At 37.6% G+C, this 19,784-nt stretch overlaps 1 protein-coding gene across 31 annotated transcripts in view; it reads left to right on the top strand.

Moving 5' to 3' along the window:
- The window catches only part of nrxn3a (neurexin 3a), a 277,248-nt gene that overhangs the window by 38,490 nt on the left and 218,974 nt on the right, over positions 1–19,784 (top strand). For all 31 annotated transcript variants that reach the window (XR_006253012.1, XM_043262595.1, XM_043262606.1 and 28 more), the window contains 4 exons: positions 3,002–3,303; positions 5,531–5,692; positions 14,218–14,656; positions 16,950–17,333. Coding sequence is in view for 30 of the 31 variants with exons in the window: in XM_043262595.1 (XP_043118530.1) it covers positions 3,002–3,303; positions 5,531–5,692; positions 14,218–14,656; positions 16,950–17,333 (1,287 nt within the window). In the remaining variant the exon portion in view is untranslated. The remainder of the gene's footprint in view (positions 1–3,001; positions 3,304–5,530; positions 5,693–14,217; positions 14,657–16,949; positions 17,334–19,784) is intronic.

Genomic DNA, 19,784 nt, shown 5'->3' with positions numbered 1-19,784 from the left:
TTGATAATTCTAATAATGAATCAGCATGTTAGAATGATTTATGAAGGATCATGTGACACTTAAGATTGGAGTAACAACTGATAAAAATTCAGATTTTCACATACGAGATCTTTCTCATCTGCGTTTTTGATTAAGTGATTCTAGACTCAGGAGATGCATAATATTACACCTGAGTATGTAACAGTGAAAACACGGTCATCTGGAAAATTCTGTGTTTGGCGGAGAAAGAGTTAAGCAGCACTTCAATACTGATAATAACAGTAAATGTTTACCAAGCATATTTGAATGATTTCTGAAGGATCACGTGACAGTGAAGGCTAGAGTAATAATACTGAATATTCAGATCGGCACTCACACAAATAAATGATACTTATTAATGTGTTAAAACAGAATTAAATTTAATTTTAATAACATTTGAATAATATAATATATAAGCCTTGGTGTACAAAACCTAAAATAGTATAATTATTAGTGACTTTACTGAACTTTTTTTTTAGATTTTGCTTTAATTTAAAAATTTGTTGTATTAATTTATTTCCAGAAAAGTTATTTAAAAGTTGTTTTCCCCCCTTACTGTCCCTTCTATGTATTTTTCACATCTTCTACTCTGCTCATGTGCGATCCCAAATCATATCAGCATGGGAAGATGACTCTTCATTAAGTATTCAGAGCTTCAGATGATTGTGCAGGACAACATCTGGCAGTAATGTGGTTCGGTGTCTTTAGTAAAAACAACACTCTGTCTAATTAATAATTGATCAGTACTCTCTCTAGGCACTTTAACGGCGTGGCAGGATCTCAGAGATGCGGTTACAGCGCCAAGTCAGTCAGGAGGACGGAGATAAGGTGTCAGGGAGCTATTTGAGGGCCCGAACTCTTAGAAACACGCTACTAACAGTAGCTGTGCTCAGGGGAGTAATAATGCATCTGCTGAGGTGTCGACACATGGCTTTCATGCCAGAATGTAGCACATAACACCTGAAAAGCACTGGTCCCTGTTCAACAGCCTGGACATCAAATAAACACAGCACAAATACACCAACACTTTTATTCAGGATGCCATTAATCACGGTTAATCACTGTCCAGCACTAAAATATACATAAATACAATCATATATTTACTTTTTAAATTTTAAATAAATATATTTTTTACAAATGTTATCAATTAATATATCATATTAAAATATAATTATTCATGTTATTAATAGTATAAACTTTGAAGATGAAATAATTTCTGATACAATTATTTATATTACATTTATAAGGAATTGTAAATGTCAACGCTAAGTGGACTAGTAATGCAGGGTGGGCCTGAATGTTATTTGCAAGGCCTGTGATAGTTTTGTTGAACGTCTGTGACTTTCTGCTGTTTTCATTTGTATTGGTGTTAGAAAACTCCTTGACACTCTTTGTCACTGTCCAGTAATCTCCGCAGGCTAAACATTAAGCTCTCTTTATTTTTTTCTGTACAGTCTAGCCAAATATTAATGGACTTTTGAATCTCTTCAGCAGTGTGGGATTTGCACTACCAGTAGCCAAGTACATCTAACTGCCAGTTTTTGACACATGGATACACCACCCTCTCCTGCTGGACAAAACTCTGTCCCACTATCCATCCAGTCATCTTTCATTAATCTGTTTCTTTCAGCCTTGTAATGAGCGATATAATCTGAATCATCTCTCTGACTGCACAGAAGCAGTGGATTTTTGGTTTTGGTGTTCACCAGCTGCATCAGGGTCCCATGTGTTTCCAATATGTTCCACTGTCAGTCAGTTTGCCCCATTCTTAACCGCGAGTTTATTACCATGTGAAGTGTATCACAGCTGGGCACCAGCTCCAGCCATGATGAGAAAACCTGCTCTGCAACCCTGCAGTCTGCTCAGGCTCTTTTAGTCCAGTGAAAAACTGGTCAAGATGTCTATACCCAGTCAGTTAAAACACATGCTACATCCACTAATGCTGATTGCTGAGGTGGAGCATAGACTTGGACGCATGAGTGTTTTGTCAACATTTAGCTAGAGAATATATCGACCCCACAGTGGCCCAAGTGAAGCACTGATAAATCAATGATGCCATTAGTGCCGAGATCCTTCTCTGGCCGCCTGATGTAAATGATGTCCAGTGTTGGTTTGGAGGAACTTTCCATTAGATATGTGTATTTTTACCTCCTCTGAGCCACTCCACCATAGTGTGGTGATTAATGGACTGGGGACCACAGGGACCAGGAGTGAACTTATTTTCATAAGTGTGGATGCAGTAGATTATCTACTATGAATTACAATGACCAATGGGATCTTGGCATGCAATCACTAAAACTACATTTTATATAAAAATTACTGATAGCGATGTTTTCCCAAATAATCTTTCTTCTTCCGCCTCCGTGTTCAGCTGACCACCTGTCATATAGATACCTTTTTTTTTGTAATCCAATCAAAACCTGATGGATAAAGTCCCGTCCTACATTCTTTTCTTGTAGAATAACCTGAAATGTGTAATGAAATAAAATGAGTAACAGCCTTTATTGCTGAGGAAACTATGCTTTATGTTCTATTTCACAGTTTTTAATAGGGGTGTGTGTAATGCATCGTCTACAATGCTTTTAGTAGTATTTATGCAGCGTGTATGCATTTATTCCACCTTTGAATTGCATTAAACAGTTGCATTAAATGCTTGAGTTGCATTAAATGCATCTAAATCCCAGCTTAAACAACATTGATTGTGTGATGGATTGGAGTGCACTGCAACTTTTGTAATTATGACTCAGACATGCAACACAATCACTGAACATTAATGCATGTTTGCCTCAAAAAGAGAAAGTGTCTCCCTGATGATCTCATCAGATCTTTGGCTTTAAATGCACAGCCTCTTTGTGTGTTTAGCTGCCCACACTTGGATATGCGTCATCTTGTCTCATTTTGTGTCATCTGCCCTGAACTTAATTACACTGCTTGTATATGTTGCTTCAAGAAGTTTTAACAAGACTTTTTTCCCCTCTTATAGCACGGGAAGAGAACGTGGCCACATTCAGAGGCTCCGAGTACTTCTGCTACGACTTGTCTCAGAATCCCATCCAGAGCAGCAGCGATGAGATCACATTGTCCTTCAAGACCTGGCAAAGAAATGGCCTTATCCTTCACACGGGGAAGTCGGCAGATTACGTCAACCTGGCCCTGAAAGACGGGGCTGTTTCTTTGGTCATCAACTTGGGTTCTGGCGCCTTCGAGGCCATTGTCGAGCCCGTCAATGGCAAATTCAACGACAACGCCTGGCATGATGTGAAAGTCACACGTAACCTCAGACAGGTAACGATGGAATTTCATGTTTTCTGATCTAATTCAGAGCTCATAAATGCTACTGTATATTGCTTAAATTAGGATTTTTGGTTATTTTAAGTTCTTAACACAACGATTTCTTGCTCTCAGTTCTACCTTGCCTCGTGTTTTGCCTCCTCAGGCATTTACCTCTGTCTGAAGCTATCAACAGTGCGATGGCTTCAAGAGGCTGTCTCTCTCACCCCTCTAGATATTCACCTCACTTCTCCAAATAGTCTGTCTTATCAGGGCAGTGGGGAGAGGCTCCAACCAACCTCAACCGTTCCATTTACCCACAGCCAATCTTTGTTGAACTGTTAAATCACTCCGCCGCTGCATTTTAAAATATGTAAATATTTAGGGTGGTTTTGCCCCTCAGGAGTGAAAAGATGTCGCTTTTTGCGCAGGCGTGTGTGGAGGCGTGAGTGCCCACAAGCACAAGCTATTTCAGCTCTGATCCACTAGGACTGTGACATTTTTTTTCGCTTTGTTTAATAGCTGTTTTACTATCACGCCAAGAACATGCATTAGAATTACCTTATACAATTGCCTGAGGAAAGTCAAAAACCATATGAATCACAACAAAGAGGCAGCTAGATAGAGGTCACCGTTCACGGTTGTAGCGGAGAACAACATGTTACGAAACATTACATTGGAAGGGACCTAAAATCGAAGCTAAATGTGATTTGGCATTAAAAAATTGGGAATTATTATTGAAAAACTCTATTCTGGAAGGCTTTTTCAAGTGAGTATGCACTTTAAGATTTTGCCGACAAGTGCAGTGCCTTTACAAAAAGTGAAATGCCACAGGCTCTGTGGAGAATCCGCTGTTTCTTTTTCTTTCCCACCTTTTCTTACTCTCACTCATGTGCTTTGCTTGTCTATGGATAACATTTGTTCAGACCCAGACTAACCACTCATGAACCATTGACTAGAGTCTTTAGTTTACTAACCAGAACCTAAACTAATGTGCTACTCATCATGACTTCATTTGGGTTTATTTCATTTTATTAACAACCCTTTTGTTCATTGTTTAATTTCCTTTCTTCCCCCTTTTCTCAAAGCATTCAGGTATTGGACACGCTATGGTAAACAAACTACATTGTCTGGTAGATATCATTCTTATTGTCCTTTTTTGGGTTTACCGTGTGTTTCCCTGGCCCTCTTTTTTTCTCTTTTTTGGGGTTTCATGGCTTCATAAAAAAAAATAAACAGACTTGGGTTTGTATTTCGGGGATTTCTTCCTTTTTGGTTTCAAATGTCCTCATTCCATTTCTCACCACAGCTTTACCGCCATTTTCCTTTGAACTTCCTCGTTGGCCCTTTTTTTTAGTTTTTGAAGGCTTAGTCTTCCTCTTAGCCCTTTTTTCTTTTCTTTTTTTAATTTTGTTTTAAATCAAATACTTTCAAAAACTGGCAGAAGCTTTCCAAAACAAAAAAGTGACGAAAACAACAGTATGAAAATGAAAGAATAAAGAACTACTTCAGCACTGGAGCTCTGACAGTTGATTCCAGTTGTTTGCGCATGCCGCACCGACCCATTCATGCTGGATCAGCCCTTGTGTTACTAACACCTAAACTCTTGTCTGAGCAACCCACCATCTGCCCAGTGTCCTGTTCTGTCAGTATTGTGGTGTAGGTCATGACATCTTGTGCCCTCCCTCATTACCCCTCATCATCTAGCTTTTGCTTTTGTCTCATATGTGCTGCTTTCCCTTGCATGTTGTCTTGGCTTCAAGAAGAGGCTTGATTCTATGTTTGCAGTGGTTGTATATCTCACTATTAATGTTATATTAGGAAAAAGACCATCTGTGTTGCATGCTCATATGTGGTAGCATTAGCTCATTTTGGATGCATGCATATGTATGTCAACTAACCCTGTGTGCACAGAATTTTAACTAAGAACAAGCAATTTGTCTATAGTTTGTACATAACACTAACCCCTCAAACTAATGCCCCAAACCAGAAAACCATTTCTAACACCATCAAAGATAAAGAAAATATGCCGGCAAAATATTTTCTTTACCTGTCCTTTGTAAGTCTACAAATACTAGACAAGAACGACCTACTAAAAGTCTCGAAGATGTCTTTGGTACACAATCAAATACAGACAGCAACCAGCAAGATCGAACCTAACCTATTCCTGGTAGAGCGGCCGTCACAGCCATGATGTTCATGAATGGATTTTTCCCTCCCTTTTGTCATTCCTCCCAATCAGGTGACAATTTCTGTGGACGGCATCCTGACCACAACAGGCTATACGCAGGAGGACTACACAATGCTGGGATCAGATGATTTCTTCTACGTCGGCGGAAGTCCAAGCACGGCAGACTTGCCTGGGTCGCCCGTCAGCAACAACTTTATGGGTTGCCTGAAAGAGGTAGGTGGTCTGGGCGAAGCACATTCTTTCATCTACATGCATCATATCACCGTGTCCTTGTCTGGACTGAGAGGGAACAAGTTTGAATAGACCGTCCGAGCAGAATAATAGATTCAGTACAGCTTATCTTGTGAAAAGGATAGAGCAGACATCAAACCCGTGGTGTGTTTCTCTAATGAAATTCGCTGGAGTTATACATTTTTGCCCAGATGTGAAATTGTTTCAGGCGTATTTAATTTGACTTTTCAATTGCGGTGAATCATTTGATTAAGGTTTCACAGGCCAGAGAAGAAGCTAAGGTGATTGGATGAGATTAGACTTTGCATAATGATATGCATCATTTTCCAAAAGGGAACCCCAAAGAGATTCTGCTCAACAGCTGGACATGAAGACGTATGTGAATGCAATATAAACATTTGCCCACAAGGATGGATTTCACAGAAAAGGGATTCTTATTTCTTATTTAAAAAAATAATCAATTCTTTTTTGCTTAAAGAAATTGAATCCTATTTGTAGAACTATTTTTTCTTTTCTTTTTTCGTTATTTCTTTTTTTATTGTTATTTATAATTTAGTTGTGAATGCAGTAATAGTAAAACAATATTAAATGAAAAACCTTGTTATAAATATTTTCACAATGCAAACTATCATTTCTTTTTTGTTGCTTTTTGGGTGAATTATGATGCAGATTGTAATTGTTGTGATTATGATTATTATTATTTTCAACTTTTCCACATTATAGTTATGGTAAAAGAAGTAAAATGGAGTTTGATTTAAATTAAAAACTACATTTAAAGAAGGCGTTCATGACAGACAAAAAAGGTAAGTGGTCATGAAAAACCTTGTCACAAAAATTGCCACAATGCAAAAAGTTTTTTAAAACAGTGTCATTTCTTTCTTTGAATTTTAGGGTGAAATATGCTCCAGACAGGTTTTGTTTTCACACGCATTTCACTCTAGGGCTCGGAGATATATATCAATCGACATATTCACGGGCACCTCCTGAGTAAAGGCAGTTCTTTGATTAGCGGTAAATCTCCATCACCTGTTTTCAAAAGGAGCACCAGTTAATACAAAGAGCTATAGATCACTGACAAGCTACTCCAATAAATCACCCGTGAAACTGAGCGCGATATTGCGTAGTTTGTCAGTGATCTACCGCTCTGTGTATTAACTGGCGCTCCATTTGAAAACAGGTGATGGAGATTTACCTCTAATCAAAGAACCGGCTTTACTGAATGCACATAATATATATCTCCCAGCCCTGTTTCACCCACTAACAGCCATTATACTGTTTGCAGCAGTTAGATGTCATTCTCTTCGATCAGCTGTTCATTTCCACATTCCTCAGTTGTCAGGTCCGGATAACTTTATCAGTAAATGGACTGATCTTTAATTTAGCTGGAAATAGGCAATTACTCTGTTGCGTGGCTGCTGGCGAGATCCTCCATTAATTCATGCTGAACAAACAGCAGACAACAGAACCTCCTTTTTCGCAGTGAGCACTACAACAGCCTGCTATCTTTTAATGACCCGCCATCAAGCTATCACTGCCGTTTCCATCTCAGACCGGCCCTCCTATCGCAGGGCTAAAACCTGCAACATCTGCGTTTGCGTAAAAAAAACTCATTTCATTCCCTCTTTACTGTGCTGAGTTTTAAAAAACTGCCACCCATGTCAGAGATTACTGTAATCGGTCTCATATGTGCTGCGATATAGCGAGTGCTTACATAACAGATAGGTGAACTGGATGCTAAGAGCTGCTCAAGACTAGATAGCAGAACTTATACATCCTTCACCCACCCAAGAGTAGCCATAATGATAGATACCTCCTCCTCACACTCTTTTTCATAGCTCGAGTCCAAGGATAAAAAGAAATTTTATACGCTTCTCAGCTTTTAAAACCTCACATTTGATGTGGAAGCTGAAAATGATGTAGTTATGGAACACGTGTGGCCGCTCAGACACATGGGGTTTGTAATATAGCATGAGACTGTCAACAACTGATTGGGATGACATAATCATAAGTTGTGCCATTTTGCATTTTTAGGTGGGGTCAGTTAAACCTAAAATGTCCAGAGTGTTTTTTTAACTTCACAGTAACTTCACAACTAATGTTCACAGTAGCTTACTAATGTAGTTTTTTTTACTTTTTGTGCAGTATAAAAGAAATTTCAGAAATTAAGGAAGGTAAAAATGCCAGTGAAAAGTTTTTTTTCTTTCTTTTTGATATAGCCATATACATTTTTTTTTATACATGTAAGTTATACATGTAACCACACAGAACAAAAACTAAGTAAAACAATTAATCACAATTAATCACATCCAACATAATAGTTTTTCTGTACATAATATATGTGTTTTTACAGTGTTCATTTATTATGGATGCAGTAGTCAACATTTGAAGTTGCTAAAGTTTTTTTTTTTTTTTATTAAAGTTGCCCTAAAACAAGAGCATATTTTGGTTTAATATTATTTGTGAATAATATTTTGACAACACTAACACACACACACACACACACATTTATATATATGTGTGTGTGTGTGTAATTGTATTATTATATTATATAATTTCCTTTATTCACTAAGCATTTTGTCTGCTCTGGGATATTTTTGTACTGGTATACTTAAGTGGCAGTAACTATTATTAGAAGTAGACTGTGGTATTGTAGAGTGTACCACCCTGTGGCACAAGATGCTTATTGCAGATATGTTAGGGAAAGGCTAATGCAGAGAGACACATGTAATACTGCTTTTACTTATGAACTGTATATTCCTTTGGACAGAGGTGTCTCAGACAGAAAATCAGAGCAATATGTGTATAAGGCAACAGCATTTTTTAAAATGAAATGGATGAGTAGCTGTTTTTTAACAACCTTTTTTTTCTCTCTTTCTTTAAACGAAGCAGATTATTGTATAGATAGTGGCAGGTCTCCTCAGACCCGCCTTGTGTCCGTCTTTCAAGTTGAGCGTGAAGGGCAGTAATCAGGGTATGGCGGGGCGTGTGGCCGCACAGGGGTCTGCCAGCACTAATGACTGGATACTGAGCGGCCTGCTCTGCAGAGCTGGACTCTGGCTCCCTTCCTTTGTGTTCTGCCATCGCAATCAGTTTCCAGGATATGCGCATGGCGACTGTCATTTGTCACTTTGCTGGGCCGGCTGGATGAAACTGTCCCTGCTCTCTGGACACTTGCTCCAGAGCCAGCACCGCTCTATGGATGCGAGACAGGTCTGAGAGTTCTGATAGATAGGTTCACCCAGCCTCACTCGCTCTCTCTTATCCAGCAGATTTGTTTCAGTAAGCACCGCAGGACTGTTAATATTTGGCAAAATCTTGGAGCTGTATTACTGACCAGTCTGAAACAGCAAGAGTGTTTTTTGTCTTCAGTGTCAGACATACAATGTTCAGATGAAATTATATTTTGGAATATTTTGATGAAATAAAACAAATTAGCAACTAAAGTCATGGTTCACCCAGAGATTTTGTAATTTACTCAAAACCTGACACTTTTTTGTTTAATATATAATGATACAATGTTGTTATTGTCAGACTAACTAATATAAAGCTTGGAGGTTGTTAAACTATCTGAAAATATCTGATAGTGTAAAAATAAAAGCTAATTAAATTTTATAATACATTCTACAATGCATACATAATATATTAATAATAATATTAATAGTAAAATAACACTTAAAATGTTAATGTTTTATATTATTATTTTTATTATTTTATTTTTCATAATATGGAGGTAGATCTATTTGCCAAATTCTTCACAATATTTTAAAAGTAAATTATGATGACGTTACATTTTTTGGTTAACTATTTCTTTAAGAAGACATTCATAGTCTGTTAAATGCTAATTAGCAGATGACAGATTTCCCCATAAGCTGTTGGTGACAGTGAAAATGGTAGACTTCTCATGTTAGCATGCTAATAAGCATTAGCATTTAGTTCAACACTGTTGAGCTTTTGAGGAAAATGATATTTAAATACAGTGTATGCAGATGAGCTGTGGTCTAGCAGCGGTTTGAACAAAATAAAACATACTTTGACTGAATAAGTTGCAAATCTGTCCGGATGCCGTTACACCAGCAATAAATGTTCGGCTGCGCGAGCCCTGACCTGTTATACCATGTCCAGCCAGGCCATCTAGACCTTTTTGCACCTTGTTGCCCTAAGCTCCCATGCAAAACATCCACAAAGGGCCACCTGGCATGCTTGACTAGTGAATAATCTATACCGATTTCCAAGTTTTCTCCAGTTTGACCTGGGGGCTATTAATTCCTTGAGAGTGGTGGGTAGGCACTGTAGGCAGAGATTTATAGTAGACGCAGACAGCTGTGGATGATGAATGCGGGTGTCACTACAGGCCCAGCACAGGCAGAGAGGAGGCCGCGGGCACAGGGACGACCCTGAGAATGTGTATAGCAGCTCTTCCAGTTCTCAGCACAACAGCATGGGCACTACAACAGCTACAAATCCAAGCAAATATCCCTTTGCTTATCTCACGCTCATAGCAGTCAGTGAGAGCAGACGGCATTTGATTTGACGTACTGTCTTTCACAATTCAGACTTTCAAACCGCTGGAGTTCTGTGGAAAGACATGTTTTCAATATTTCATCAGCAGAATTGACACCCAGGTGCACAAAAATACAATACGTTGAATGGACTTCCGATGACATACGGACTTATACTAAAACCAAGTAAAATGATTTGCTGCCTACTTAGTCAGCATCTTAACTTGTTGGTCCCGCTTTATATTAAGTGGTCTTAAATACTAAGTACATACAATGTATTTATTGTGTACATGTTTTTAGATTGTTTAATAATAGCAAAATGTAATTCATTTCTGTATTTGCATTTATCTATCCCTTAAACCTTAAAGCGCCCTTAAACCTACCCATATCACCAAACCTGTTTCTAATCTTACCCATATCCTACATCAATACCAGCAATGCAATATGAACACAATAGGTACATAAGGCCCCTAAATATAAAGTGGGACAAACTTCACTTTTTTTTTTTTTTTTTTTTTTTTAACAAAAGCCTTGGGAAGAATATATGGCCTCTCTGGTTGTAAATTACTCAGCTGTACAACAAGGACTTACATAAGAAGCATCATTCTATCCGTCCTTTTTGTTTCACTTTTTCCAGTTTATTTCAGAGTCTGCAAGGAAAGATAACAACCTGATGAAATTTTTAGTCCATCCACACACTCAAACAAATTTCTTTCAGTGTCTGGAACCAGTCAATCCTTACGTTCCCTCACGGATCCATAAAGCAGAGATAGCTCCACACAGACAGATTTTTGGAGTCTTCTCATGTCTATCTATAGATTATGTCTCAGTTACACTTGCTTGCTTTTCCTGCACACTACATACCAGTTGTTAATAGATAAAGCCCTGGCATTATATTCAAATGTCAGATTTCTGTGGATGCTTTATTCAAGTACCCTTCTTTTCTCTCAGGGGAACAAATATTTGCTCTGCCCTGAAATGCATATTTTGTTTTGGTAACATGTGTTGTTGTTTTTTTGCTATGGTTTGAACTTCGTTCTAAAAGTCAATCAATTTAATTAAGGAATATTTCTGCAGAGAGATTTAACAGTTTGGACATATTATAGACATAACAGTTTGAAATATGATTTGCAAGCTCGGTTACAGAATCAAGACTCGGAGAAGGGTGAGGATATTTCACAGCTCTGAGCGGCTCATCAGCTGAATTAACCGGCTGACATTTCATGGGCCGCCTGAGCGCATCAAAATGACAATGCCATAGAACGGACCAAATTGCAGAGTATCAATTTGTGTCAGACTCTATGGCTGCCCCTGGTGTTGTGGACAATTTGCAAGATGAAACTTGATTTAGGTGATGAAAAGTGCACCAGACAGGATAAATAGAAATAATAATGTTATAAATAACAGCAATCATTGTCTAATCAATGTCTGGCAGTTTTCAGTCATGTTGAAGTACTCAAGGTCATATTTCGGACTTTGAGATGCTTGCGAGGATTCTGTGGGTAGCATACTCTTTTTTTTTTTCATTTTCTCCATTCCCAGAATCCTTTATTCAGAGATTATGTGATGCTCTGATATGTTCTACTTGATGTGCTGTATAATGTAGCTGAAAATTCAGCTTTATGATCATATGAATAAGGTAAACATTTTTAAGTGAGACTATTTTGCAGTTTGGCTGTTTTTAACTTTATTTTAGTCAAATTAATTAATCGGCGGTAAATGACAAGTTGCAGATTTTCTAGGCCTGAAATGATTAAGAACAATACCCCCGTTTCAGCATAATAATCAAGGAAATTTACTTCTGTACCATATTACTAATCATATCGAACTAGAAAATTGCAACTTTCCATTTTCTCCTGGTCTTAGTAAACGATATAACTACAGAAGGGTCAAGTTTTAAATAGGAAAAACTCTTTGGTCATTTTTAAACGTGATGCTACTGGTCTAATCGGATTCAATGATCTAAGCTAAGTTATGCTAAAAGTGCCAGACCCGGAGATCGGCTGAATTGATTCCAAAACAGTAAAACTCAAATTATTAACTCTAGGGGAGTTGGAGAATGAGCCTATTTCCAAAATAAGTGGAGTGTTCCTTTAATATAGTTTTCAGTTTCTAGACAACAGTGCAATAAGTGCTTTAGATTTCTCCGATACTTTCCATCATGATGTTAGAGATTTAAAAGAGCCAGTGTACGTCAATCTATCTGACAGCTCCATGATGGTTTACTGAGGAGAAATACTGTTTCTGAAAGAACAATAAGAGACTGAAGCTAGCAGTTTTAGTCTTGTGGAGAAAAATGACGATGTTTGTATGAGATGTGAGGAGCCAACGTATGGTTTTGTCTGAGAAATGGATCCCCCTCAGGGAGAATGATATTTATGATCTATCAGATAAGAAACACAGCAGAGGAGAAAAGCCTGGAAATCTCAGTGGCTTTTCTGCAGAAACAGAACACAATCCTTCCATTCCGCTTTGCCCTTCTTGCACCTGAGAGGATGTTTGATTTACACCCCACAATGTCCAGGATTAACTGTAATATCAGGGTCGAAGCGTTTGTGTCGATTGCTTGCGCACAAAAACAGCTTGACGTTCTAAAAATGTACTTCCAAAAAAAGATCCCTTTCTTTAGGAGAAATTAGCTAAAGCAGGCAATTTCACACCCTGGCGAATTTCTGCGGTGTTTGCAGGTATAGCCTTTTAATCTGTATTAAATTTAATGTATGGTCAGACCGTGCAAAATTAGTATGGCAGAGAAATAGCAACCATATCAATTTTAAAAAAAGAGCCCAGGTGGCCTTTTACCAACAGGGCTCGACATTGTGAACATTTCACTTGCATTTGGGACTAAAAATAGATGTGTCCAAACTGTATATTTGGGAACGTGCAAATAAAAAAAAGTCTCTGCTGAGTTTTATGAATTACAAGGTAATAGGAAGTCTTATATTTTACAGCAACTGTAAAAATGTATTTAAGAGCATGTGTGCATAAAAAGAAAATAAAAAAAAATCCCAGAGAATTTTATTAAATATTAAATTAAAAGTCCAAAAGGCTTGAAGGTCTTAAACTATGTAACAAATGTCTTAATTATTTTAAAATGTCTTCAATTTGGGGAAGAAAAAAAGGAAAGCTAAACAGACCAATGTGATTTAGGATGTAATTTTGTTAAATATGAGCCCTGCACATTTAAAAGTGAAATTGTTCTATGGACAGTATTTCAGAATACTGCACGTTTATATTAGTAAATTGTTTATTACTTTATTTACTGTTGCTGTCAAACTAAATAAATAAATCCTGTTTTATGGTTGTAACACTCCCAGAATCGTCCTTTATTTCGTCTCCCTCTTCTTTTTGAAAAGCTGTCAATAGTATATGCCTTTCAAAATAAGAGTCCCAATGTACTTCTGGCTTGTTTATAATCAGAAGTCTCACATTATGCAAAAAGCTTATATAACTAACTAGAAATATTTAACACATTATAATAAATAATTTTACTATCTCCTTGTATCCCTTTATTAAAAAAACAAAACAAAACAAAAGAGTATTTCAATTTAAGAGCACAAAAAAGTAAGCATCAAACTAAAGCACTTGTTAAGAGCATATGGCTAGCATCTTGGTTTTAACTGACAGGCACTAGGACCCGGAGCACAATGTCAGATTTGGGAAGCAGACAGGGGGCAGGACTTGTTTCCTCAGAGCTTTTGTGGCAGAAAGTGCCATTGCAGCTTTGTCAAGCCATTACCATAGTTATCAAGAAAACCAGACCCACATGCTTGTGCCAGCACAGCCCGAGTCAATTACCATTGAGAGACAGTCATTTGCAGGCAGTGGCTTGGCCTATTGGTATTATCACAGGTCATATTTGAATAAAGTCACCTTTCCTGGTCTCTCTATTTAGCATCCAGCATAAAAAAATGAATTTGCATATTCATATTCATTATCGCCGAACGGCAGATAAACATATCTCATATATCATCATCACTGAGTGATTCTTTGCTTATATTCGCACAGGTTGTTTACAAAAACAATGACATCCGGCTGGAGCTCTCCCGGCTCGCCCGCATCGTGGATCCCAAAATGAAGATCCAGGGAGATGTGGTGTTCAAGTGCGAGAACGTAGCCACCCTGGACCCCATCTCGTTCGAGACGCCCGAGGCCTACATCAGCCTACCCAAGTGGAACACCAAGCGCATGGGCTCCATCTCCTTCGACTTCCGTACCACCGAACCAAACGGCCTTATCCTCTTCACCCACGGAAAGCCACAGGAAAGAAAGGATGCCCGTAGCCAAAAGAACACGAAGGTGGACTTTTTCGCAGTAGAACTTCTGGATGGAAGTTTGTATCTGCTGCTGGACATGGGCTCTGGAACTATCAAAGTGAAAGCCACACAGAACAAGGTGAACGACGGGGCCTGGTATCATGTGGACATCCAGCGAGATGGAAGATCAGGTCAGTGCGTGGACTCTCAAATGAATACACTCGCACACACTTAAGTACACTCCTTATTCTATGCTGAATGCAATTAATATATTCCTTGTTTGTTAATTTTAAGTCCAGTAGTTTTTTTATTGTATACAATTTATGTACTTCATTTTATTTTAACCAACTTTTGCACTGTATTGCAGTAAAGCTATTGTTGATAGTACATTTGATAGCTTTCGTTTTTCACATTTGTTCATTTGTACAAATGTGAAATTAAATGACAACAAGTTGGATATCATTTCACTTTTGTTTCAACTTTTATTTTCCTTTCACATCCTGAAGAAAATATCACAGGTTCATCATGTTCATCAAAATTATCCACTTTTATTCAGCTTTGTCGAAACTCCTCTCAGCTAGCACGTCTTTTCAAAATGAAAGTAGCTTTGTCACCTGACCTGAATACAGCTCGCTGATTTGCTACAGCGGAAATATCGTGGGGGTTCGGATAGCGCTATTTGTGGAGAATAAAGTATGGCAATCATCATAATTTTTTCCAAAGTGCTGTTTATTGTTTTTTGCAAATTATCTCTTCATTTATTTTTAAATGTAAATGATATATTTATTTAGCTTTTGTTGGTTATGTTAAAAGGTCACATTGGTGAATATTACATGGCTGTTAATAAAGGAAATTTTCAATACAACCTAAAATCACTCCATAATATTTATGGTAGGAAAACAATTTGTTAGAAGCACAAAGCAAATCCTCTATTGTCGTTATTCGCTTGCCTTATGAAATAGACCTACAGGCAGAAGACAGGGTAGAAAATGGCTTTGCACGTCTAATTTGTGATGAAATGACAAACATTATAAATGCAATTCAAGGAAAAAGTCTTTAAAATCGATTTCCATGTGGGAAATATGCTCTTAAGAAATAAAGACATTGCTCATAAATTGTATCTCATTTTAAAACCAATTTTTAACTGAGCACATGAAGAACTCCCACTTTGTTTCATTATTAAATCTGTCGGATACTGTAATTGCTTGTGTGTTTTCCATAGGCGTTAAGCTCTGCAGCCCAAAGATAACAGCTTTAAACAAAAAGCACAGTGGTTAGTCACCAATAATGGACAGATTTAGTCCAAAGCAGGCTGACATTTTCATTTCATTTCACATCTGCTTTGACAGAACTTTCTATTAGGCTTTATCCCCTCTATCTTTCTCCGTATCCTCCTTCACCTCTTTCTTTCTTTCATTGCCCTTGAATCGCTGGCTCTCTGTTTCTGAATCGATCGACGACTACTTCATATCACTTCATAGCACAGGGCCCTTGGGAGGTCTTGTAGGATATCAATAATGTGAGGTTTTAGACAGCCATGTGGGTGACTGGACCGGTGTCAGTCCTGAAGAGATTATTCCCATTGATCCCTGGTTCCCCACATGGGATGCATTGTTTACACTGTGTGTCTGTATGAGGGACGCCGCTTTACAAGATTCACACACTCCCCATGAGGTCATAAATAGAAAATAATCTCCCCGTAGCACTCCCACCCCAACCCCACCCCCTCATTACATACTCTATGAATAGTCTTTCTATCCCTATCTTTGGACAGGATAGACATAGGACAGACTGTCTTACTCAGAACCCTGCAGGATTACGCAGTGCAGTAATTTACAGCGCTTTTGTCTAGAGTTTATAGTCTCCACATTAAAAAACATTTTTATTTATTCATAGATTTTTTTAATATACATGTTTTATTTAATTTGTATTTATATTTTACAGATTGTGGATACATTATGTATTCATAATGTGTGTATTATTCATAATATATTATAATACATTAGCTTTTTCTATACATTCATTAGCTTATAATCAGTTGTTTTTTTTAAAATTAGGATTGATTTATATGGTTTAAGTTTTATTATGAGACATTTTTAACCCAAAATACCAAATGAGAAAAATGTATCATACATTTGGTTAGTTAAAAAAAGTTAGTAAAAAAAGTATTTTTATATATATATTTTATATTTTTTTTTTAAACTCATATCTATATATTTAACTCATATCGTCAGTTTATATATATTTTAGTAATTTTCAAATAATTTTTTTTAGTTAGTTGCCATGGTAACATTTGTAATGTATATTCTAATTTTCATTTAATGCAGCTGTTTTGTTAACACATGTTTTTGAGTTTTGGGGTCTTTTTAGGATGATAAACGCACAAACCTAAAATGCGTTACGGGACCACTAACAATAACTGTGTGGATGTATTTTATGTATTTTATGGCTCATATAATCTTGCTTTCTCTTCATTCTTCCCAGGCACCATATCTGTTAACAGTCGCCGCACTCCGTTCACAGCCAGTGGCGAAAATGAGATTCTGGACCTGGAGGGGGACATGTACCTGGGCGGCCTCCCCGATAACCGGGCTGGCCTTATCCTCCCCACTGAACTATGGACTGCCATGCTAAACTACGGCTATGTGGGATGCATTCGGGACCTGTTCATTGACGGTCGCAGTAAGGACATCAGGCAAATCGCTGAGAACCAGAACGGTGCAGGCATCAAACCTTCCTGCAACAAGATGTCAGGCAAACAGTGCGACAGCTATCCGTGCAAGAACAAAGGCGTGTGCAAAGAAGGATGGAATCGCTTTATCTGTGACTGCACAGGCACCGGCTACTGGTCGCGCACATGTGAGAGGGGTGAGTTAGCTGCCTTTACATCTACCTTTACTAGTTCATATTAACCTAACAGGCCCACTTTCCTAAAATTAATTTTTTGCATTGTTTTAGAATAAACCCAAGAGGCGGGTTTAATTTCAATTGCAACATTTGAATAAAAAAAAGGAGCGTTTACAATCACCGTCACGCCAGTTTGTTTAGCTTCTCACCTGTAAAATCCCATCTGCTGCTGTTTGTAAACAGCGGATTAGCTCTCACATAATCAGTTAAACTATAAGCTCATTAATATCTCAGCACGTTGGTGTATGGAAGCTGATGTTCTCCAGGGTTGGGGGAGTCAAACCTGTGATGATGTCATACCTTGGATAAAGGCCAGCTGCTCACAAAGTACAGATCTTCAGAGAGATTAATATTCGCGTGAGAAATGAAGTGGGATTTTTTTGGTATATGACAGGAGACAGGTTGTAGATCTTTTGCTCTCGTCTGTTGTGGCTCCATATGGATCGAAACGCAGAGGTTCCAGGTAACCAGGTAATAGAGGGACTTCCAGTGTGCCTGTGAACACTGAGCAAAGCAAATTGCTTATTATGTTGGCAGGAGAGCTAGTTTCTCTCTTGGGCTTCATTCACTTGTGTAATTTTTTTTTTTCATGCCAAAAACCATTAGGATATTATGTAAAGATTATGTTCCATGAAGATATATTTTTTTCAATTTCCTTTCCAAAAATATATATCAAAACTTAATTTTTGATTAGTAAATATGCCTTGCCGAGAATTTCTTTTGGACAACCTTAAAGGTGATTTTATCAACATTTTGAATTTTTTGCATCCTCAGATTCCAATTTTTCTTTCAGATTTATTCAGCTGCCAGTTATATAAATTTCAGGTGTATAAATCTGATTATGTATAAATATCAGTTTCAAAAAGTCGATCCTGGTTTTGTGGTCCAGGATTATTTATTTAGATCGCATTCATAGTAAATATGAGGTAGAACAGTAGTTCTCAAATGTTTTGAACCAAGTACTGATGAAGTCTCTTTAAAGCAAGATGCCTTAGAGTAATTATTTTGGTTTCCCCAAAGAGCCGTTCTATGAAATAAAATTTCTTAGTCTGAGGAATATTTTAGTTATGTGAAGAGCCTTTTTAGACTGTAAAGTAGGTCTGGATCAGAATATTTTATTATTCGAATATTCACTTGCTGGGTTGGCAATTTTCAGATTTCTTTTTTTTTTTTTTCGCGAACACCTGGCATCCTGCCCCAAACTGTTCTCATTCGTGCTTGAATATGAATCACCCACGAGTGAACGTCTTCAAGGTAATGATTCAGTTCATCTAGAGGAGAAGACCTCAGCTGTGGTGAGCAGTGGCCGCTATCCTAAACTGCCATTTGCAGCCAAACACCTCATTTGCGTTCAGGCCACTTCAACTCCATCAGAGCACATTTTCTCAAAAGCTGGCTACCTCGTAAATAAGACGTGACGTTTTATTCTGTACAAAGGGAATTAATTTTTATTTGGAATGTTCATTAATTAAAACGTATGATGCTGTTATTGAAAGTATGCAACCCTGTTCTTTATTTATTACAGCTAGTTGAACTTCGTTAATTTATTTTTTGTTCTTTTATTTAAATAGCTGAACCACAGTGTCAGCAATTACCGCACTGCTAATTTATGATTTGGGAGTGATTTGTTTGTTAGAAAAATGTTAGGCCACCTTATTAAAAGTATTGCTCTTGACAGACCTTTGTGTTTTGCATCACTAGTGCAGCGACTGTTCTCGGAGCACATAAGCCCTGCTCACTTTCGGCTGGCACTGTTGTGTAAGTTTATTCATTCTGAACGTGTCGCGTGTCCATATTCCACCAAAATGTGACACTGGCTCCTTGGGCCTGCAGCAACTCACCCGCCACGCGAGAAGTCAATTGGATGAATGGTTCTCGACATAATAAAAATGCAAACGGACAGACAGACACAAAGAGATTCCTGCCTTTATTAAAGAGAAGAATATGTTCAGCCCCTCCCTCCGAAGCTTTGATTATGCGGTGTTGATTGCTACCGAAGCTTTGAAACCCCAAAAAATTTATTTGTACCAGCTCTATTGTAAAGAAACCTTTTGTGCAATGGTTCGATGGGTGTTAAAGGTTACTTAAGGGACTGACAATAGCAATAAAGAACTTTTATTTTTAAGGTGTAGGCTGCCGTTTACAGTTATTCATTAATACTCAATTACATATCCTTAACTGTGTGCCAAAATAACATTTTATAACATATCAAATCTATAAAATTAGACAATAATATTACAAATGTAGCTTCTTTAGTCCTTCCTATATATTAAATTAAATTAGCTTCTGTATACTCTGTACAGTAATAAAGCTTTTATTTTTGGCACCTTTATGATAAACTGCTTAGGATTTTCGTCATTTTTAGCTTTGAGGACAAAATGCCTGATATACAGATGTAAAGTTCAATGCAAA

This window comes from Puntigrus tetrazona, chromosome 17, assembly GCF_018831695.1.
Source record: "Puntigrus tetrazona isolate hp1 chromosome 17, ASM1883169v1, whole genome shotgun sequence".
Lineage (NCBI taxonomy): Eukaryota > Metazoa > Chordata > Actinopteri > Cypriniformes > Cyprinidae > Puntigrus > Puntigrus tetrazona.
This window is presented reverse-complemented; position numbering and strand designations above follow the sequence as displayed.